The sequence below is a fragment of the Bos indicus x Bos taurus genome, chromosome 13 (genome assembly GCF_003369695.1).
Source record: "Bos indicus x Bos taurus breed Angus x Brahman F1 hybrid chromosome 13, Bos_hybrid_MaternalHap_v2.0, whole genome shotgun sequence".
Taxonomy (NCBI): domain Eukaryota; kingdom Metazoa; phylum Chordata; class Mammalia; order Artiodactyla; family Bovidae; genus Bos; species Bos indicus x Bos taurus.
This window is the reverse complement of record NC_040088.1, coordinates 20,746,614-20,769,207: the sequence shown is the minus strand read 5'-3', so window position 1 is coordinate 20,769,207 and position 22,594 is coordinate 20,746,614. Positions and strand designations below refer to the sequence as shown.

The following is a 22,594-nucleotide window of genomic DNA, read 5'->3' as shown; positions in this document are numbered from 1 at the left end:
TTAAAGAATGACAGATTCTGTGTCTGGTGAGCCTTCACTTCCTGGTTCATAGATGGCCATCTTTTTTGCTGTGCCTTTACATGTCAGAAGGGGCAAGGGAGCTCTTTGGGGCCTCTTTATAAGGACACTAATCCTGAAAACGTCATGATCTAATCACCTGCCAAAGGCCCCACCTCCAAATACCATCACATTGAGTGTTAGGTTTCAACATATAAATTTCAGGGGGACAAAAACTTCCATTTATAGTGATATTCACTCCCATTGTTCATTCATGCGCCTCTTCCCCAGACCCATCCAATATCCTCAACCATCCAATATTGTTCCTTCCAGTCCTATGACCAATGAGCCCTTCATCACAGCCCACAAGTCCATGTCTAGCCTTACCTCAGGCCACTCTCTCTGCACAGAGTAGGTGACAGGTACTCAGCCTAAAGCTCTGTCCAGAGAAATGGTCTGGGCTCCTTGTGAGAGGAGCTGTAGTGCTGAACAGATCTTTTTCATGTCATATCAGCATACCAAGCTGACCCACTCATGAATCAAATTTCAAAAATTTTTCTCCTCTGTCAGTTGGTTGTAGAAAACTTCTATAAGGCCATGGATGTCGAGGAAAAGATGCCAGTGCAACAGTGAGAGGTGACGTGGGACCTGGGCCGCCTGCTTATGTACCTTATTTGTACCCTCTGAACTGCTCAGGACTAGTCCTGGATAGGACACTTCCAATGTATCATGGACTGATCCTGGGCCAACCTGACTTTTTTGGCTTATTTGGTGGTTCGGGCTGTACCAAGCTCAAGAGGAGAAGTTCTGGCCACATGGTTATTTGAGAGCCCACAGTCAGACACAGTTGTCTACCAGGGGCTGGTATCAAGCTAGGTGCTATTTTCCAAATGATATATAGATCTCTGCAGCAGATGGTGTGGCCTTGTTCTGGAGCTCCAAGGGGTATGCACTATGATTTTCTATTGGCACTTGACAAAGGCTCCACCTGGTATTATTCCCTATCACCAAAGCTTCTTGTACCTAGTTTGCTCTTGCTTCGTTTCGCAGTTATTTTAGCTATTCTAACTCCTTAACATCTCCATGTGAATTTTAAGAATAAATTTATAAATTTCTACACAGTCTTGCAGGGATTTTTAATGGAATTTCATTGAGTCTGAAATCCAACCGGAGGAGAAAACTTATTAACAATATTGAGTCTTCCAACAGAACATATCTCTCCATTTATCTAGATCTTTTAAAATATCTCTCAGCAATATTTTGTAGTTTTCAGTGTACAGATCTTACATACCTTTGGCCATATTATTCCAAAGTATTTAATATTTTTTAAATTTAAATGTATTTATTTTAATTAGAGGCTAATTACTTTACAATATTATATTGGTTTTGCCATACATCGACATGAATTCGCCACGAGTGTACACCCCTCCCACCTCCGTCCCCATACCATCCCTCTGGGTCATCCCAGTGCTAATGTTATCAAAATAGTATTGTTTTAATGTCAGTTTCCAATCATTCATGGCTAGTATGTAGAAATGTAATTTGATTTTGCTTCTTGATCTTGTATTCTATAACTGCTAAGCTCACACATTAGTTCTAGTGACTTTTCTGTAGAATCCATCAGACTTTGTGTTGATGGTCATATCATCTGTGAATAAAGCTAGTTGACATCTCTTTTTCTGATCCAGCTGTTTAATTTCCTTTCCCGTCTAGGTAGAACATCCAGAACAATGTTGAACAGAAGTGGTGAGAGCAGACATCCTTGTCTGGTCCCTGAAATTAGTGGGGAAGCATTCAGTCTTTCACCATTAACTACAATGTTAGTTATAGGTTTTGTGTAGATGCCCTTTACTTTATCAGACTGAGGAAGTTCCCTTCAATTCCTAGCAAGATGAAAGTTTTGATCAAATCTAGATGTTGGAGATATATAAAATGCTTTTTAAGTATCTACTGAGTTGTGTGATTTTTCTTCTTTAGTTTGTTAATGTGGTGATTTTCAAATGCCAAACCAATATTTCATTCTTGAGATAAGCCCTTACATAGTCAAGATGTGTTACCCTTTTTATACATTACCATATTTAAATCACTAAAATTTTGGGGGGTTTTGTCTCTGTGTTCACAATGGACATTGGTCTGTATTAGTCTGGTTTTGGTATTAGGGTAAGGCTGGCCTCAGAGAAGAACTTGGTAAGTCTTCCTTCCTCTTCAGTTTTCTGGAATAGCTTGGATATAATGTCGTGTTTGGTGATGACATGATCTTAGCCTAGTGTTTTCTGTGTGCTAAGGCTTTTTCTACAAATTCAATTTCTGTAAGTGATATAGAGCTTTTCAGGTCATCTATTTCTTCTAGAGAAGCTTTGGTAGTTTGTGTCTTTCAAGGACTTTATTTTTGTCTAAGTTGTAGATTTTACTGTCACAGAATTCTTCACAATATTTCTTTATTAACCTTTTAATACCTGTGAAGTCTGTAATACTGCCACCCCTTTCATTCGCAATATTGGTCACTTGTGTCCTCTCCCTTTCCTAATCTCTCTGCTGAGACTTTTTCAATTTTATTAATCTTCTAAGAGAAACAGCTTTTGATTTTATTTTCTCTACTATTTTTCTGCATTTATTTCATTAGTTTCTACTTTGACTTTTATTACTTCCTTGCTTCTGCTCCCTTTGGGTTTAGCTGACTCTTTTTCTAACTTCTTACGATGGATGCTGAGGTCTGATGTGTGTAGTAAGGGCTCAAGCACATTCCCTCCTTCCCACTGGCTGACATTTAAGGCCAGCATTGTGGCCCTGAATGGCTGGTGCCCCCGGATGACCCGCCTTCCCCCGTCCTGAGAACACCTCCGCTGTGCAGGACCCTGGGCTGGATGGAGTCAGCTTCTGTCCTCTTGTGGCCCAGAGTGTTCACGGTTGTGGCAAGACGGGCAGTCTTCACTCCCCTGGTGCCCCAGCAACTCCGGCTCATTGAAAGTCTTTGATATTCGCCATGCGGGTCCCACGGACTCTTTAGCGGTCTCTGTAGAATACGAGAGGAAATGCCACTGGACAAGGCAAGCTCACAGAGCCCAGAACGAAGGGTGAGAACTGTGAGTGAATTTATCCAGAGACAAACTAGCGCCTACCTTTATCAGACAACTTCACACTTTTGGGTGCGTGTCTGTAGGCAAGTGCCCCCATCTCTCTGTGTCTCAGGCTTTGCATCTGTGAAATGGGGCAACAACAAAGCAAGCCTCAAGGGTTGTTGGGAGGAGTCGTCAAATTAATCTACAAAGAATTAGAGCAGAGCCTGGTACAGATTCGGGATTCAATGAGTCTGCTCTTGTTACTCTTCCTGCCTCTCCTTGTGCTGCCTGGGGGGGGGCTATGGATGGTGTTGGGGGGCACAGAGGAGTATAGGGTGGGAGCTTGGTGGGAAATGAGTGACAGCTCCTCTGATCTCCCTCCTGTGGGTCTGGCTGCCTGGTTCCTGCCCCAGCCCCACCTCCCACAGCTGGGTGACTGGGAATTTTACCTAACCTCTCTGTGCCTCTGCAAAGGGAGACCAATAACAACAGTACCTACCTCAGGGGTGGCGTGGAGGACTAACTAAGCAATTACAAGGAAGGCACTTAGATGGCCCCTCATGCACAGTCAGCACTCAACAAATGTTGACTAGTATCATTACTCTTATTTCAGCTGAACAGACCTCCTGCACCCTGTACAGCAGGATGGCCCGGAAGCTCATTCCCAGGTCCCATATGCAGGGAGACTCTGACTCCATGGCTCAGGGGTGGCCTAGAAATCTGAATTTTCACAAGGACCACCCATCCCTCCAAAAGTACTGCAATGCCCCAGAAACCCCAGCTCTTCTGTCTTCTCTTCCCCTTCTCCAGGCCACGGTAGAACCCACTGTCATCCTTTTTTGTTAAATTCCAATATTCCATTCAGGAAGGCCCCTACCTCCATTTTAGGGAAACTTGTATGTGGATTAAAGTTCTAATCTTGTGTGATAAATAGCATATCAATGAATAATGGATCCCATTCCTTAGACGAGTGATTCTCAATGAGTGGACCAAGAAGGCCTGTCCCAAACCCTGCTGATTCAGGTGCAGGAGGCTGCCTGTTACCCACTTGCTCTGCTGCTCCCTGAAGTTTGAAGACCTCTGCCCTGGGGGACCTTAAGCTGTCTTAGAGCGCAAGGAGATGGGGGAAGCCACTCCCAATGGCCACAGGAGGGCACTCGCACACAGCACTTGCACAGCCTTCACTCTGCTGGGGTGTCTGTCCCCTTTCATGGCTGGATGCCCCTCCCTGGAGCTGTGGATGTGAGCCGGGGCCTCTTCCAGGCACATGGCTGCTAACTTCTTACCTGATGGTCCCAGCCACACCCAGTTCATTTGTTCCTCTGACCTACTGAGCCTTCTCCCACCGCAGGGCCTTTAGCCTGTGGTTCCATCTGCTGGCAGCTCTTACATAAGTGCCCAAGGCCAGCTCCATCTCCTTCTCCTGGTTCCAGTTCAGAGGCCACTTTCTCCAGAGAATCTCCCTAACCCTTGTCCAAAGTGACCTCCCTGCAATTCCCAGTCTCACCTCACTTTACCCCCTCAATACAATTCGTAATTATTTCATGTATTGTTCATCTTTTGTCCTGATTCTCTCCCCAGACTATAAGCTGCAAGAGAAGCAGGGATCCTGATATTGCCCAAACCAAGTGCAGTACCTGGCACATAGTGGGCCCACAGGAAATAGTGGTTGAGTGGACAAATCAATGTTCCTGCAAGTCAAACTCTTGGAAAGCCAACTGTTGTTCAGTCGCTCAGTTGTGTCCAACTCTTTGCGACCCCATGGGCTGCAGCATGACAGTCTTCCCTATCCATCACCATCTCCCCGAATTTGCTCAAACTCGTGTCCATTGAGTCAGTGATGCCATCCAAACATCTCATTCTCTGTCGCCCCTTCTCCTCCTGCCCTCAATCTTTCCCAGCAACAGGGTCTTTTCCAATGAGTTGGCTCTTCACATTAGGTAGTCAAAGGATTGAAGTTTCAGCTTCAGTATCAGTTCTTCCAATGAATATTCAGGATTGATTTCCTTTAGGATTGACTGTGATCTCCTTGCAGTCCAAAGGACTCTCAAGAGTCTTCTCCAACACCACAATTTGAAAGCCAATTACCTACATGCCTTAGGAGGACCACAGAAATTCTGCTACTGTGAGCAACATTTTTAAACCAGGTACATATATGTTTATCATCACAAACCCAAGTTTTCATCACATTTCCAAATGTCTCCCCAAAACGTAAAGAAGCCTGTTCTAAGGAACGTTATTTGAAATAGTATTGGGGATTGCTAATGGGTGAAGTTTGGGATGTCCAGCAGCTCCATCTTCCAAAGGGAAACAGCATCTCACTGCTCTGGGGAGGCAGGCTGGTGGGTTTCTCTGGGTCCCCGTCCCCTCATGTTTGGCAGGAGGGTAGAATTAGATCTTGCATGAAGCAGGCTTAGCACGGTGAATGAGGCCATCAGATAAATATCATCACCATCCTCGTAGGTAGCTGCTTACAGAAGAGCTGAGCCTCCCTCCAGCACCCCCTTCTCTGGGAGCACCAGCAGGGACAGAGGTGGGACAACACTCAGCTAGCTGTAGTCTTTCCCTTAAATGTCAACTCTGCCTTCTCGGGCAGGTCTTTTCTCTGATTACCCCCTCCCCACCAGCCAGGTCTCCCTCACTGTACCCTGGCTTAGCTTCTCCCACCTCCACTCCACAGCAGAGCCCAGCTTCATAGCCACATGCTCGCTGAAGACTGTCTCCCCGTGGGCATGAGGAACCCGCCTGGATGCTCGGAGCTGTGGTGCCTGACATGTAGCATTCAACACTTCAGGGCTTTGTTTGTTGAATGAATGAGAGCGAAGCCCACCATCTGATTGGACATCTGCAAATGCCCTCCAGGCACTGGAGGCACACAGCCCTGCCTTGTAATTCCTGATAGAATTGCCCAAACAGCCACGCGTTCATTTGCAGACACACTCAGGAGAGGTGGCTCCCTAACATGCTGTGCATTTTCAGTGTCCTGGGCACCATCTCCAGTCTAATCATACATGGTGTCATTCACTCCGCCAGCTTCTCCAGTTTACAGGTGAGGAAACTGAGACTCAGAGAGGCGAGGGTGAGGGTGACCGCAATCATAGCTACAAGCATTTTGAGCATCGCCCTGAGCATGATTCCCCTTAATTCTCACTATAGCCCTGCACGATGCTCCTCCTCTTCCAGATCCAGACTCAGATCTGGAAACTGAGTCTGCCAGGAGGGAAAGCCAGGATTTGCATCCTGGTCCGTGTGACTGAGAAGCCCATGCTCTTAACCACCTGTGATTATGCGTTAGTGAAAGTGAAGTCACTCAGTCATGTCCAACTCTTAGCGACCCCACGGACTACAACCCACCAGGCCCTCCGTTCATGGGATTTTCCAGGCAAGAGTACTGGAGTGGGGTGCCATTGCCTTCTCCGGATTATGACTCCAAATCCAGGGCTCACCCCTGAGCAGTGCTTCCTGTTCCCAAATCATGCCCCAGACCTGGACAGTCTACACCTTCCGCATCATCATTTCTTTACACTCAGTGGCCCTGAGAACCACAGCCTGTGATGAGGTGGGACTGACAGCCCCTACCCTCACCCCCGGTTCACACCTCCAAAGAGCCAAGGACAACAGTGCCCTCTCTTCTCCAATTCTCTTAATAAAATAATAACAAAATCCCAGCTGGTTACACAAGACCAGGAAGACTAGAAAAGTACATTTCAAAGTAATTGATATTCTACAAACATCCTCAAGGGGATCATGAACCCTGAGAGAGAACCTCAAATGAGGAAAGCTATCACCCTGAACTGATGCTTTTGATTTACGAAACCAGAAGTGAAGTGTCCGGGAATGGCCCAGGGCTTCAGAGAAACTCACACAGGACCTGCACTTCCCCGCTCTGTGGGGGGAGCATGGGAAGGGGAAAGTGCCTTTGTCTCAGAGCTCAGGGCAGCTGACTTGTGGAGCCCAGAACCCCAAAGTCTTTGCAGCTGCAGGGGAGCAGAGGAGAGATAGAGTAGTAGGGGTTGCAGTCAGAGAGGCCACAGACAGAATGCCTGAAGAACTATGGTTGGAGGTTTGTGACATTGTACAGGAGGCAGTGATAAAGACCACCCCCAAGAAAAAGAAATGTAAAAAGGCAAAATGGTTGTCTGAGGAGGCCTTACAAACAACTGAGAAAAGGAAAGAAGCTAAAGGCAAAGGAGAAAAGGAAAGACATACCCATTTGAATGTAGAGTTCCAAACACTAGCAAAGAGAGATAAGAAAGCCTTCCTCAGTGATCAATGCAAAGAAATAGAGGAAAACAATAGAATGGGAAAGATTAGAGATCTCTTCAAGAAAGTTAGAGATACCAGGTGCTGGGAGCCGGCAAATTGCATATTGAGTGCATATTGCATATTGAGTGCAGCACTTTTCAGGATCTGGAATAGCTCAACTGGAATTCTATCACTGCCGGTAGCCAGCGTGAGGAACTCCGCCCATGACAACGGTCATGAGGAAGGAGGCTCGGCATACGCAAAGGCGGGATCGAGCTTCAGGAGTCCCCCTGGAAATTCTCGAGCATATACCCCCAAAACCAGAGTCTGCCTACTTTCTGCTTTGTGCTTTCACCTACACCTCTGACTTTACGGGGGGCTGTCCCCCACTACCTCTCTGAAAAAAGAGTTAGCTTACAGCTCCAGTTAATAATTCCTGGGTGTGACAGTGTTTAACCTACAAACTCCTTTGGAAATCCTCTAGCCTGCCTGAATAGGTTTTTCCGGCCTCATGTGATTGTTCAGAGCCTCCCAACTGTGAGAGGCAGGAGATGTTCTAAACTGTCTAAACACAGATTCTTTTGAGTAGTTAAGAGATTGATTAGAAATTGTATTGGTGAAGGGATTTTCACTTGTTGGGCCAATGTTTGCTGCTAAGTTTCCATATCCCTTACCTGCTGTGTCCCTGGCAGTGTATTGATTAATATAATTGGTGTAAATAGTAGCTTTAATGTTTGTAACCTGGGACCCTTGAGTTAATTCTTTTTCTTGTTGTAGCCCACCACACCTTTGCTCTGTAGGAATGCAACTTTATCTAATGCTTTTGGAGGGTGGCTCCTGACCAATCACCTTTAGAGAAAAATAAGTTTTCTGAAGAAAAGGTCTTAAAATGTTAACAGGCCTCCGGGCCAGAAGATGATGCAAATCACCTAAGCTTTTGCATATGATAAGTTTGCAGGAAGAAAGCCTGGCTTGCTGCCTGACTCTACCCCTTCCCCCATTATCCTCTATGCATAACTTAAGGTATAAAATCTACTTTGGAAAATAAAGTGCGGGCCTTGTTCACCGAAACTTGGTCTCCCCATGTCGTTCTTTCTCTCACCTTCTGGCTGAATTATTCAGCCTCTTTTCTCCACTGAATTTCCTCACTGAGCTATCCTTATTTCAGCCTCTTTTCTTCACTGAATTTTACTGAGCTATCCTCATTCTATTACTCTTTATATCCTTAATTAACGTTTAATTAAGCAATTGTTTCCTGATCTTCGCCTACCCCGTCTCTCCTTCGAATACCCTGGATCAGCCGGGGCTGGTCCCCGGCAACCAGGGGACCATTTCATGCAAAAAATGGGCTCAATAAAGGACAGAAATGGTATGGACTGAACAGAAGCAGAAGTTATTAAGAAGAGGTTGCAAGAATACACAGAAGAACTATAGAAAAAAGATCTTCATGACCCAGATAACCACAATGGTATGATCACTCACATAGAGCCAGACATCCTGGAGTCTGAAGTCAAGTGGGACTTAGGAAGCATCACTATGAACAAAGCTAGTGGAAGTGATGGAATTCCAGTTGAGCTATTCCAAATCCTAAAAGAGGATGCTGTGAAAGTGCTGCACTCAATATGCCAGCAAATTTGGAAGATTGAGCAGTGGCCACAAGACTGGAAAAAGTCAGTTTTCATTCCAATCCCAAAGAAAGGCAAAGAAAGGCAATGCCAAAGAATGTTCATACTACCGCAAAATTGCATTCATCTCACATGCTAGCAAAGCAACCCTCAAAATTCTCCAAGCCAAGCTTTAACAGTACATGAACTGTGAACTTCCAGATGTTCAAGCTGGATTTAGAAAAGGCAAAAGAACCAGAGATCAAATTGCCAACATCTGTTGGATCATTGAAAAACAAGAGTTCCAGAAAAACATCTACTTCTTTATTGATTATGGTAAAGCCTTTGGCTGTGTGCTTCACAATAAACTCTGGAAAATTCTTCAGGAAATGGGAATACCAGACCACCTGACCTGCCTCCTGAGAAATCTGTATGCAGGTCAAGAAGCAACAGTTAGAATTGGACATGGAACAACAGACTGGTTCTAAATTGGGAAAAGAATACATCAAGGCTGCATATTGTCACCCTTCTCATTTAACTTATATGCAGAGTACATCATGAGAAACGCTGGACTGGAAGAAGCACAAGCTGGAATCAAGATTGCCGGGAGAAATATCAATAACCTCAGATATGCAGATGACACCACCCTTATGGCAGAAAGTGAAGAGGAACTAAAAAGCCTCTTGATGAAAGTGAAGGAGGAGAGTGAAAAAGTTGGCTTAAAGCTCAAAATTCAGAAAACGAAGATCATGGCATCTGGTCTCATCATTTCATGGCAAATAGATGGGAAAACAGTGGAAACAGTGAGAGGCTTTATTTTGGGGGCTCCAAACTCACTGCAGATGGTGATTGCAGCCATGAAATTAAAAGACGCTTACTCCTTGGAAGAAAAGCTATGACCAACCTAGATAGCATATTAAAAAGCAGAGACATTACTTTACCAACAAAGGTCCGTCTAGTCAAAGCTGTGGGTTTTAGAGTAGTCATGTATGGATGTTAGAGTTGGACTATAAAGAAAGCTAAGAGCTGAAGAGTTGATGCTTTTGAACTGTGGTGTTGGAGAAGATTCTTGAGAGTCCCTTGGACTGCAAGGAGATCCAGCCAGTCCATCCTAAAGGAAATCAGTCCTGAATATTCATTGGAAGGATTGATGCTGAAGCTGAAATTCCAATACTTTGGCCACCTGATGCGAAGAACTGACTCATTGGAAAAGGCCCTGATGCTGGGAAAGATTGAAGGCAGGAGGAGAAGGGGATGACAGAGGATGAGATGGTTGGATGGCATCACTGACTCAATGGACATGAGTTTGAGTAAGCTCTGGGAGTTGGTGATGAACAGGGAAGCTTGGCTTGCTGCAGTCCCTGGAGTCGCAAAGAGTCATACACGACTGAGTGACTGAACTGAACTGAACAGAGACCAACCACTATTCATGTATTCATGTATCTCATTATTTCATGTATTCAGTCATTCAGTCATCAATAAACAATCACCAGCACTTAATTTCTACCAACCAAGCATGGTGGTAGACATTACAGATGATCCTGCCCTTAGGAAAATCCTAGCCCAATTGGGAAGCCTGAGATTAGCCATCCTCACCCATTCATTCATTCATTTATTCACTGAAGAGTCACCAACATCCAGGCTTTGCAGAGTCTGGGAGAGGACCCCTGCTGGATGACCCAACAGTGGGCTCTACTGGGTGTCACCAAGCAACCAAGCCTCCCTCTGGATTCCTGGCCTCACCCCAGTGTTCCACCTGCTGCCCTCACCATGTGAGCAAGCCCCGGCGGCAGCTGCCAGAGCCCATCACAACACCTCCCCAGAGCATGCTGGGGGGCTAACTCTGGTGTCATCTTCCTACCAAAAACCATGAGTCCATTCATCCCGGTGGCCACCCTTGCAGCCATCCACCTGTGTATCAACTGATCTTTCTTGATACCCACAGGTCCCAGAACCCAAGATGCATTCTGTCTGGAGGCTCCTGGTCCTCCTCGGCTTGCTGGCCTTGCCCTCAGCCCTACACAAGCCACACCAGCCTGGCCTGGCCAAGACTCACACAGACAGCAAATCGGCTCTGGCAAGAAGTAAGCTAACCTCATGCTCTGCCCGCTGTCACAGGGAGGGTGGGAAAGCATTACCCAGCTAGATGAGCTGGGATCAGTCACTTACCCTCTTTTCTTTCTCTTTTTCGTAGACTCGAAGTACAAAAAATTGAGGTTGAGTTGATCGTGTGCCTATTCATAGCACATTGTCATTATCAGGCACAATAGCAAGGCCCCTCTTGTGTTATTTTATGTTATTTTCCCCTCAACCTCTTGTTGTACTGTTTTTTCTGGATATTATTTTATGTTATTTTCCCCTAAACCTCTTATTATTCCCCTCTTCCTTGGCAGGCAATGCAGTGTGTTTAATATATGTGTTTTAAAATGCCCATATCCTTATAAAACATAGGTTGGCCGTAATGGTTGTTCAGGTTCTTCCATGACATCTTAATGATGTCAATAAATAAGTTGATGCCAACCCAATAAATAAGACTTCATTTTTTTTTACTGTTTTTTCTGGACATTATGCTGTTGACATATGTTGCTTCACGTTAGTGCAGAAAAGTCCATGAAATTCATCCACTTCACCACCACTTGTCCATTTCCCTAGGGATGAACACTTGAGTTGTCTCCAACTCCCTGCTATTATGAACTGCACGGTGATGAACATTCTCATATGTGTTCCTTTTAGAACCTGTGGGAGAATTTCTCTGGGGTATATCCTAAAGGGAGATGGCTGGGCTCTAGGGCAGATGCAAACTGAATTTAAAGACTGCTAGGTTGCTCTCTAGAATGATTACACCCCTTCCAGTAGCAAACAAGCATACCTCTGTCCCCATGTTTCCCAACACTGAATCAGTCCTCTTGGGCTGCCATAGCAAGATACTACAGACCAGGGTGCTTGAACAACAGATATTTATTGTCTCACATCTCTGGAGGCTGGAAGTTCAAGTTGCCAGGGTTGGTTTCTGGTGAAACGTCTCTTCTTGGCTTGCAGGCAGCCACCTTGTGTCTTCACCGAGCCTTTGCTCTGTGTGCACACAGAGAGTGAGTGAGTGAGTGTACTCTGGTGTCTCTCCTTCTTCTTATAAGGACACCAGTCCCATTGGATTAAGGCCCCACCCTTAAGACCTGGTTTAAGCTTAACTCCTCCCTCAAGCCTTCATCTCCAAACAGAGTCAAATTGGAGTCTGAGGCTTCAATATGTTCATTTGGGGAGGGGTAACGCAATACAGTACATAATGTCATCTTTCTAAATGTCTGCTAGTCTGTTTTGTTTTGTTGTGAGCAATATCTAATTGTTGTAGCTTAACTACCTGATTAGTAGGAACTTTGAGCATCATATCCTTTTTTAACTTTATTTATTTATTTATGACTGCACTGGGTCTCCGTTGCTTTCTCTAGTTTCCACATGTAGGGGCTGCTCCTCGTTGCCGTGCACGGGCTTCTCATTGCCTGGCTTCTCTTGCTGCGGAGCACAGGCTCCAGGCGTGCAGGCTGCAGTAGATGCAGCACGTCAGCTCGGTAGTTACAGCTCCTGGGCTCTAGAGCGTGGACTCAGCAGTTGGGGTGCATGGGCTTAGTCGCCCTGCAGTATATGGGTCCTTAGCCAGTGAATTCTTAACCACTGGACGACCACGGAGGTCCTGAGCATCACATCTTAATTTCTTTAGCCATTTTGACTTCTTTGAATTCCCTTTTCTTACCCTTTGCCCATTTTTCTATTTGCTTTCCATTTTTTTAATTCTCTTTCATTTGAGGAGATGTTAATTTATTTGACGTTAGTCCCTTCTCAGTCTAAGTACTGCTAACATTTCTCCCAAACTGTCACCTGTTAACTTTGTTTGTAGATGCTTCATTGAACAGGAATATTTTCAAACTTACATGTAAGATTTTAATTTATTTGGAGGCTGTCTTTATGTATATTTATATACGTAAGTTAGAGATTCAACTTCACTTCTCTCCATATGAGTCCATTTTCTCAACTCATCTACTAAATGATTAAGTTTCCAAACACGTGGATTCCTTTTTGAGTTCTGTGTTCTGTTTCTGTGTAACTGTTTCCGTACCAAGAACATAGTATTTTAAACACTACATCTTCGTAAAATGCCATTTCATCTGATAGAACTTTCTTCTTCCAAATGAATTTTAGACTGGGTTTAGTTCATTGAAAAAGAAAAAATAATCTTCTGGAAATTTAATTAGGATTTCATTGAATTTGTTTATGAATTTAATGATATTTTTGCAATATTACATTATCCAATTGCAAACTTAGTATAACTTTTCATTTATTCAGATTTTATTTTATAACCCTTAATAGAATTTTAAAGTTCAGTAAATGCTTTGAGCATGCTTTGTAAAATTGATTCCTAGAGATTTTATGAGTTTTGTTGCCTCAGTAAATACTGCCTGATTTTCTATTATGTTTTCTAGTTGGTATTGCTGGTACAGATGAGAGGAAAGTTGTTGATTTTTGAAAATTAATCTGCTACCCCAAAGTCTTATGGTTTATTAGTTCTAATAATTTGTCTTATTTATTCTGTTCAATTTTCTGTCTAGAGTATTACATCATCTGCAAATAGTGACAGTCTTTCCTATTTTCTTCTAAACCTTATAGTTCTTATGCCTTTTTCTTATTTTGCAGTAGAGCCAAAGTCTCCTATAGGGGTGGGAATATATCTAGAATTCTTCACTAAGTATATTTTCTGTAGGTTTTTGGAATATAGTTTTTATTTTGTTAAAGAAGTCCCCTTATATTCCTAGTTTCCTAAATTTTTCTTAATCATAAATCCATATTAGCCTTTAACAAGTGCTTTTCTGCATCTAAAAATTACCATACTAAAACTTATATCTATTATGTTAATATGATAAATTATATTAACAGATTTTCTTATGTTAAACCCATCCTACCATTTCTAAAATAAATATTATATTTTATAATGTACTATATCTTTACAAGCTACTATTTTATAATGTATTTTTGTAGTATACTATAATGTATCTATAATGTAGCAAACCAAAATTTATATTTTGTAATGTCATGTCATATTTTTATAATGTACTATTAGGTTTTTCTGGAACTCTCATGCTTTTTTGATGATCCAGCGGATGTTGGCAATTTGATCTCTAGTTCCTCTGCCTTTTCTAAAACCAGCTTGAATATCTGGAAGTTCACGGTTCACGTATTGCTGAAGCCTGGCTTGGAGAATTTTGAGCGTTACTTTACTAGCGTGTGAGATGAGTGCAACTGTGCGGTAGTTTGCGCATTCTTTGGCATTGCCTTTCTTTGGGATTGGAATGAAAACTGACCTTTTCCAGTCCTGTGGCCACTGCTGAGTCTTCCAAATTTGCTGGCATATTGAGTGCAGCACTTTCGCAGCATCATCTTTGAGGATTTGAAAGAGCTCAACTGGAATTTCATCACCTCCACTAGCTTTGTTCGTAGTAATGCTTTCTAAGACCCACTTGACTTCACATTCCAGAGTGTCTGGCTTTAGGTGAGTGATCATACCATTGTGATTATCTGGGTCATGAAGATCTTTTTTCTATAGTTCTTCTGTGTATTCTTGCCACCTCTTCTTAATATCTTCTGCTTCTGTTAGGTCCATACCATTTCTGTCCTTTATCGAGCCCATCTTTGCATGAAATGTTCCCTTGGTATCTCTAATTTTCTTGAAGAGATCTCTGGTCTTTCCCATTCTATTGTTTTCCTCTATTTCTTTGCATTGATCACTGAAGAAGGCTTTCTTATCTCTTCTTGCTATTCTTTGGAACTCTGCATTAGATATTTCTCCTTTGCTTTTCGCTTCTCTTCTTTTCATAGCTATTTGTGAGGCCTCCCCAGACAGCCATTTTGCTTTTTTGCATTTCTTTTCCATGGGCATGGTCTTGATCCCTGTCTCCTGTACAATGTCACAAACCTCCATCCATAGTTCATCAGGCACTCAGGCACATCAGGCACATCAGGCACATCAGATCTAGGCCCTTAAATCTATTTCTCACTTCCACTGTATAATCATAAGGGATTTGATTTAGGTCATACCTGAATGGTCTAGTGGTTTTCCCTACTTTCTTCAATTTCAGTCTGAATTTGGCAATAAGGAGCTGAGTCACAGTCAGCTCCTGGTCTTGTTTTTGCTGACTGTATAGAGCTTCTCCATCTTTGGCTGCAAAGAATATAATCAATCTGATTTCGGTGTTGACCATCTGGTGATGTCCATGTGTAGAGTCTTCTCTTGTGTGTTGGAAGAGGGTGTTTGCTATGACCAGTGCATTCTCTTGGCAAAACTCTATTAGCCTTTGCCCTGCTTCATTCCATATTCCAAGGCCAAATTTGCCTGTTACTCCAGGTGTTTCTTGACTTCCTACTTTTGCATTCCAGTCCCCTATAATGAAAAGGATATCTTTTTTGGATGTTAGTTCTAAAAGGTCTTGTAGGTCTTCATAGCACCGTTCAACTTCAGCTTCTTCAGCATTACTGGTTGGGGCATAGACTTGGATTACTGTGATATTGAATGGTTTGCCTTGGAAATGAACAGAGATCATTCTGTCGTTTTTGAGATTGCATTCAAGTACTGCATTTCAGACTCTTTTGTTGACCATGATGGCTACTCCATCTCTTCTAAGGGATTCCTGCCCACAGTAGTAGATATAATGGTCATCTGAGTTAAATTCACCCATTCCAATTCATTTTTGTTCACCAAAGCCTTTGACGGTATGGGTCACAAGAAACTGTGGAAAATTCTGAAAGAGATGGGAATACCAGACCACCTGACCTGCCTCTTGAGAAACCTATATGCAGGTCAGGAAGCAACAGTTAGAACTGGACATGGAACAACAGACTGGTTCCAAATAGGAAAAGGAGTACGTCAAGGCTGTATATTGTCACCCTGCTTATTTAACTTATATGCAGAGTACATCATGAGAAACGCTGGACTGGAAGAAACACAAGCTGGAATCAAGATTGCCGGGAGAAATATCAATAACCTCAGATATGCAGATGATACCACCCTTATGGCAGAAAGTGAAGAGGAACTCAAAAGCCTCTTGATGAAAGTGAAAGAGGAGAGTGAAAAAGTTGGCTTAAAGCTCAACATTCAGAAAACAAAGATCATGGCATCTGGTCCTATCACTTCATGGGAAATAGATGGGGAAACAGTGGAAACAGTGTCAGACTTTATTTTGGGGGGCTCCAAAATCACTGCAGATGGTGATTGAAGCCATGAAATTAAAAGATTCTTACTCCTTGGAAGAAAAGTTATGACCAACCTAGATAGCATATTCAAAAGCAGAGACATTACTTTGCCAACAAAGGTCCATCTAGTCAAGGCTATGGTTTTTCCAGTGGTCATGTATGGATGTGAGAGTTGGACTGTGAAGAAGGCTGAGCTCTGAAGAATTGATGCTTTTGAACTGTGGTGTTGGAGAAGACTCTTGAGAGTCCCTTGGACTGCAAGGAGATCCAGCCAGTCCATTCTGAAGGAGATCAGTCCTGGGATTTCTTTGGAAGGAATGATGCTAAAGCTGAAACTCCAGTACTTTGGCCACCTCATGCGAAGAGTTGACTCATTGGAAAGGACTCTGATGCTGGGAGGGATTGGGGGCAAGAGGAGAAGGGGACGACAGAGGATGAGATGGCTGGATGGCATCACTGACTCGATGGACGTGAGTCTGAGTGAACTCTGGGAGTTGGTGATGGACAGGGAGACCTGGCGTGCTGTGATTCATGGGGTCGCAAAGAGATGGACACGACTGAGCAACTGAACTGAACTGAACTATTAGATTTGTTAGCTAGTCATTTATTTAGGATCTTAGCAAATTTTTCATATATATATAAAACTGATACATAACTTCCCTTGTACTGTTCTTTTTTTCTAATTTTTTATTTTTAATTGGAGGATAATTGCTTTGCAGTGTTGTGTTGGTTTCTGCTATACGACAACGTGAATCAGCTATAAGTATACGTGTGCTCCTTCCCTCTTGAGCCTCCCTCACACCACTCCACCCCACCCTTCTAGGTCATCAGTCTTGTACTGTTCTTGAAGCAAGTCGTACTAGGCTCATAAAATGAATTTTGCATCTTCTTTTCCCATTTACTTTCATAATTACCTTTTTATAAAGTTGGGTAAGAGTCTTCCGTGAAACCAGGGACTCTTTGTGACCCATGGACTGTAGCCCGCCAGGCTCCTCTGTCCATGGAATTCTCCAGGCAAGAGCACTGGGTGCTGGAGTGGGTTGCATTTCCTGCTCCAGGGGGTCTTCCTCCAGAGATCAAACGTTTGGTCTCCTGCATTTCAGGCAGATTTCTTTACCATCTGAGCCACCAGGGAAGCCCCCAGCAGTCACTCGGCAAGAAGTGGGTGCTGCAGCCAGCAACCTGGGCCTCCTGGCTCCAACACCCACCCCCCAACTTTTGCCAGGACATCGTGCAATGTCACTGTCCCATGTCCATTTCCAGTTATTGCCCAGGGCCTCATGAAGCACAATACAGAGGGCCGAATCCAGAACATTCACCTCCTGGACAGTCTGAATGCCTCTGGGAAGATGGCCCCGGGGATGGTGGGCTGGCTAATCGGCAGCATGAGCCTTCATCACCATCAAGAAGGCAGGTGAGATCCTGAACACCATCCCTGGCCCTGGGATTCCTTAAAAGGCTCTGGGTCAGAGGGCAGAGCTGAGGCCTAGAGGTGCAAGCCCTATGAAGAAGGAAGGAGGGAAGATGAGTTGGGGCGTCACTGGGGAAGGCAGCACAGCATAGTCATTAAAGGTAGAGGTTTCGGGAGCAAAAGTGTCCTCACTTACATCCTGGCGCTGCCACCAACTTTGGGGAAATTTTTGGACCACTCTGATCTCATCTATGAGACATAGGTACCCAGAGCACAGCCCGGATAACATCTGGGGTGCCATAGGAACCCAGGGCTAGAGTCAGACATTCGAACCCCACTTTATTGCTTGAAAGCTGTGTGACCCTGGGCAAGGCATTTGAGCTCCCCGAGCTTCAGCCTTGAGTCCCATCAGTGAAATGGGCATAATGACTGCTGCATCCTGGAGTTGTTAGGGGCTTTCCCCACTGCACTCATAGCCACTGCATAGCCACTGGTTAAACAACTGCATAGCCGTTGGTATAATCAGTCTCACAGAACTGGGCCTGTCTTTCACCTTCACTTTCCCTCCTTCCTCTCAATGGATGCAGGTCTCAAAGCTACTCAGCTGTAACACCTTCTGTGCCCTTGACCTGCCTTCTCTGTGATCTGAATGTCTTATTCCCTCCATTTTAATGAGTGCCAGTGCTCATCACCTTGATGTATGAGGCCACAATCGCTTCCCTTCATTCATTCCTTTAACAGTCATCCTCTGAGAGTATTAGGCTGGCTCTGAGAACAAGCCCAGTGGCTGGGTCTGCAGTTGGCTGTGGGTTTCACGAGACAGCTGTATGGAGCTGTTAGGGGTGCTTGGGGTCAGCTTGTAGCCCAGGACTCCTACCGGGAGCTCTTGCCAGCAGAACATCTGTAAAAGGATCTGACTCCAAACCCAACTGCCAGCCTTGTCTGTCAACCCAAGGTCTTGAGGTCTGAGGTCCTTGAGCATTGGTGGGGGCCTTTTTCTCCTTCCTTGTGTAGTGCCAACATTACCAACGCTCAGCTGGACTATGGTGGGATCCGGATGTCTTTCCATAAGGAGTGGTTCACAGCAAACATCTCACTTGGATTTGACATTGACTTGAGACTGTGAGTCATTCAGAAGCAGGGTCTAAAGGGCACTGTTCCTCTTCACTGGGAAGCCGGGAGTGGGGGCAGGCAGATTTTGGCCATTTGGGGAACCCAGATCTTTCTGCACCAACCTGGTTTCAAATCCTGGTTTCCAAACTCACTTGCTATGTAACCTCAAGCAAGTCACTTCATCTCTCTTCACCTCTCTGAGCCTTGGTTTCTTCAGCTGAAATGTGGATGGCGATCACTGATAAGTGGAGACAGGTCATTTGCTCATTTAAACCTATGTGAGTTCCCTATAACGATCTTTAAAAAGAGAAACACTTTAATGATCTCATCACCCTTCCCTCTGCCTGTTTAAACTGTCCTTTAACATTTGCTGCTCCCAAGGAAATGGAGGGCTCCACTAAATGATAAAGATTTTTATAATAAAATTAAATCTCCATTTTTTAATTTCCAAAGCCCCCTCCCAGAAAGTGTTAGTCACTCAGTCATGTCTGACTCTTTGCCACCCCATAGACTGTAGCCTGCCAGGCTCCTCCGTCCATGGGATTTCCCAGGCAAGAATAATGGAGTGGGTTGCCATTCCTTTCTCCAGGGGATCTTCCCAACGTAGGAATTGAACCTGGGTCTCTTGGCTTGCGGGCAGATTATTTTACCATCTGAGCAACCAGGGAAGCCCAAAGGCCCCCTAATCTAGTCTATTTAAAAGGATCTTTGGAAGCCACTCAGGCTAATAACATTTTTCTCCTTAATCACTGACAACAAAATTTAACATCCAGGCACCGTGGAGCCCCACTGGGCTGGTTTGGCAAAACAGCCACTCTCCATATTGGCTGCTTTCTCCTCCTTCTACTCTTTTTCTGTCTCCTGCCCTTCCCTCTCCTCTGCTGTCTCATCCCCAGGCCCTTCAATAACCATATCATAAAGACACACGAACGCATGAACCTCTCTGTGGAGTTCTGGCTGGAGAAAGATGAGTTTGGCCGGAGGGATCTGGTGATAGGCAAATGCCACGTGGAGCCCAGGAGTGTCCACACGACCTTCCTCACTGAGTAAGATCCCAGCCACCCCTTCCCAGGGCTGGGCCCCTTCCGGACCGGCACTGGCTTCGGTCGCACGTCTCCACCAGCTCCTGGGAAAGCCCTAGACCGACCTCATGCTTTCCCCCAGATCTCTTCCTCCTCCTGCATTCCCATCCTGGGGATGACCCTGCCACCCTCCCAGAAGCCAGACTCTTCCTCCCCCTCCCCACAGGCCATCTTCACCAGGTCCCATCAGTGACCTCCTGGCAACCCTCACCTGCTCCCTCTCTTTCCATCCTCACACCCACTGGCCGGGCTCATAGTCCACTTTCTGAACCTCCTCCGGCTTTCCCTGACTCAGACCTCACTGCCTTCACTCCATTCTCCCCCTGCAGCAGGGAGATTTTCTGGTCTTCATTCTCCCCCAGCCCAGAAATCTGGTCTTGTTCCCCCCACCTCTGCTTCAAACTCTCCAGCGGTTCTCCAACACCCTCTGGATAGAGAGCAAACTCCTGGCTGTCACTCAAGGCCCTGCTTGTCCTGTCCCATGCCCCACTCTGTGGCCCTGTGCCCTCGAGCCTCTCAGGACTCCCTCCATCAGCATGATATATTTTCATCCTTAGGCCTACACGCCCCTCCCTTCTCCTTTAAAGCTCCTCCTCATCACTCAGCCAGTTGACAGATACTTGATGAGAGCCTACTATGTGCTAGGCACGGTGCGCTTACTGCTAGGGATACAGTAGTGAGCAAGATAGAAAAAAACAGATCTAAATGAAGATCTGTAAGCTGGCTGACCAAGTGAGTGAATCCCAACAGACTAGTGAGTCCCTCAAGGGCAAGATCTATGTCTGATTTCTCTCCATAATTCCAGATGGCTGAAAGCAACTAGGTCCTCAGTGTATGTCCGTTCATTTATTCATCAGATATTCACTGAATGCCTAGATCATGCCAGACATCCACAAAGAGGACTGTGGGGTGTGGCTACTGACCTGGTTCTAATCTAATCAGCACTTAACTAGCTGTGTGACCTTGGGCAAGGCATATCATTTCGCCCTTCGACTACTGCTTACAGTGACAGCTCTCGTGTAGAGCTGGCTGAGGAGTCAATGGCTGTGAGATGCCCTCCACACACAGCCCTTGCCATTAGTGCTTCCTGTATTTATCTGTGCAATACACCCACCTCTCTTTCTAGAGCTATCCCACCAAAGGTGAATCCTTTTCTCCGCAACTTCAGAGATAACCTGGAAAAAGTTATCCCACATCTGATAGAAAGTCAGGTAAGTTTGAGAAAAAGGGTTTTCACCTTGGGCATCCCTGAGTCTGTGGGTCAGGGCATATATATTGGCATTTCATTGGAGAAATGGGTCTTTAGAACCTGGGAAATCTCCATTAAAATGTTCAGTTTTGCCATCTACTGGCTGTGTCTTTAGGCAAGTGACTTAGCCTCCCTGGACCTCAGTTTCCCCATCTGTAGCATGGGAGCCATCACACTCTCTATTTCACAGAAAGTCACAGAGATTCAGGGGGACAAAGCAGAGTAGTGTGGTGCATGGCTCCTGGCAAATAGTTGGCACTCAATACAGGAGAGCCACTATTGCAATGATTCCTTGTTGAAATCCCATGGCTCCCAGCCACAAGCCTTCCAGTTTTCTTCTTCCAGTCCCTGGTCTGACCCTTCTTTCTGTCCTGGTGGCCCAGGTATGTCCTCTGATTGACGAGATACTCAGGCAGCTGGATGTGAAACTGTTGAAAAGTCTCATGGGTAAGTGAGCATCTGTGTCCCTTTGGTGGGGAGGACTGAAGATGGGCAAATGGACAAGAGAGCTGTCCCTGCTTCAGCTCCCATGGAGGCCTTCTGAGGGGTGCCTGCATGTGCTCTGAGGACACTCGGAGGTGAATGTGTGACCATGACCATCACTGTCCCCAAGTGAGGTGGGACAGTGGAGGGCACCCCTACCAATCAGGCTGTACCCCATCAAACCTCCAGGTCACCAGAGCTTCCCCCAAGATCTCCGCTCAATCCTTTAGGGAGCACTGACCCCCCTACCTGAGCTCACCTGAGCCCCAGTTGCAGACAAACAGATAAAGTTCCTGCCATCAGGGAACTCACTGTGAATGGAAGACACAAGAAGTGATTAGATATCGTTTGAAGAGTTTCAGTGCAAATGTTCCCAGCACTGGGCCTTGGTCATCATGAAAGGATGAGAGACCCCTTCAGTGTGGAGCTGGGGATTTGGGGGCAGACACCTGGTGACTGATTCTGCCTCTTCTCCTTACAGAACAGGATATTGCTCACAAACTCAACCAACTTTGAGTCCAGCCAACCTTCCATGAACCAGACTTGAGCACCCTTCAGCAGCCACTGATCCATTAGAGGGAAATAACACACTTGGAGACCTTAAGTCTCCCTTATGGTGGGACTTCTGATGCTCCAAAAACTTGTACCACAGGTTCTATGGACATCCTGTCCTCTTCCATAATAAATTCTAGCTCTGAAGAGTGCAAAAGGCCTTCTGCCTAGGTCCTGAGGTTTGGGTTCCAAAAGTCAGACCTGATGAAGATCCATCCTGAGACTGGATATGCCTGGGTTTGCTCATCAGCCCAGAAATGACACAGAAAACATCGTTTCTTATCCTGTAATTGGCAGCCAGTAGCCCCCATCCACAGATCTGCTCAACAGTGCAGGGAGGGTCCTGTTGAGGTTTCTCATCCTCTCATCCATTGAACCCATGTTTATTAAGCACCTGGGTTCTCTGGTGGCTCAGATGGTAAAGAGTCTGCCCACAATGCAGGAGACCTGGATTTGATCCCTGGGTTGGGAAGATCCCCTGGAGAAGGAAACATCAACCCACTCCAGTATTCTTGCCTGGAGAATTCCATGGAGAGAGGAGCCTGGAGGGCTATAGTCCATGG

The 22,594-nt window shown here is 45.2% G+C and overlaps 1 protein-coding gene across 1 annotated transcript; it reads left to right on the top strand.

The window, feature by feature from the left end:
• The first annotated feature begins 10,641 nt into the window (after positions 1 to 10,641).
• On the top strand, positions 10,642 to 22,183 carry BPIFA3 (BPI fold containing family A member 3). The gene is made up of 8 exons (XM_027558158.1): positions 10,642 to 10,677; positions 10,851 to 10,989; positions 17,405 to 17,555; positions 18,567 to 18,674; positions 19,562 to 19,711; positions 20,874 to 20,958; positions 21,380 to 21,443; positions 21,961 to 22,183. Exons 2-8 carry the CDS (start codon positions 10,866 to 10,868, stop codon positions 21,993 to 21,995), a joined length of 717 nt encoding a protein of 238 aa, XP_027413959.1. The 5' UTR covers positions 10,642 to 10,677; positions 10,851 to 10,865; the 3' UTR covers positions 21,996 to 22,183.
• The last annotated feature ends 411 nt before the right edge of the window (positions 22,184 to 22,594 follow it).

What these genes read in the sequence shown, in the direction of transcription:
- BPIFA3 (XM_027558158.1), top strand. Translation starts at nt 10,866, where the DNA reads ATGCATTCTGTCTGGAGGCTCCTGGTCCTCCTCGGCTTGCTGGCCTTG. An exon ending in CACATCTGATAGAAAGTCAG is followed by an intron (nt 20,959 to 21,379) that starts GTAAGTTTGAGA and finishes CTGGTGGCCCAG; the next exon opens with GTATGTCCTCTGATTGACGA. An exon ending in ACTGTTGAAAAGTCTCATGG is followed by an intron (nt 21,444 to 21,960) that starts GTAAGTGAGCAT and finishes TTCTCCTTACAG; the next exon opens with AACAGGATATTGCTCACAAA.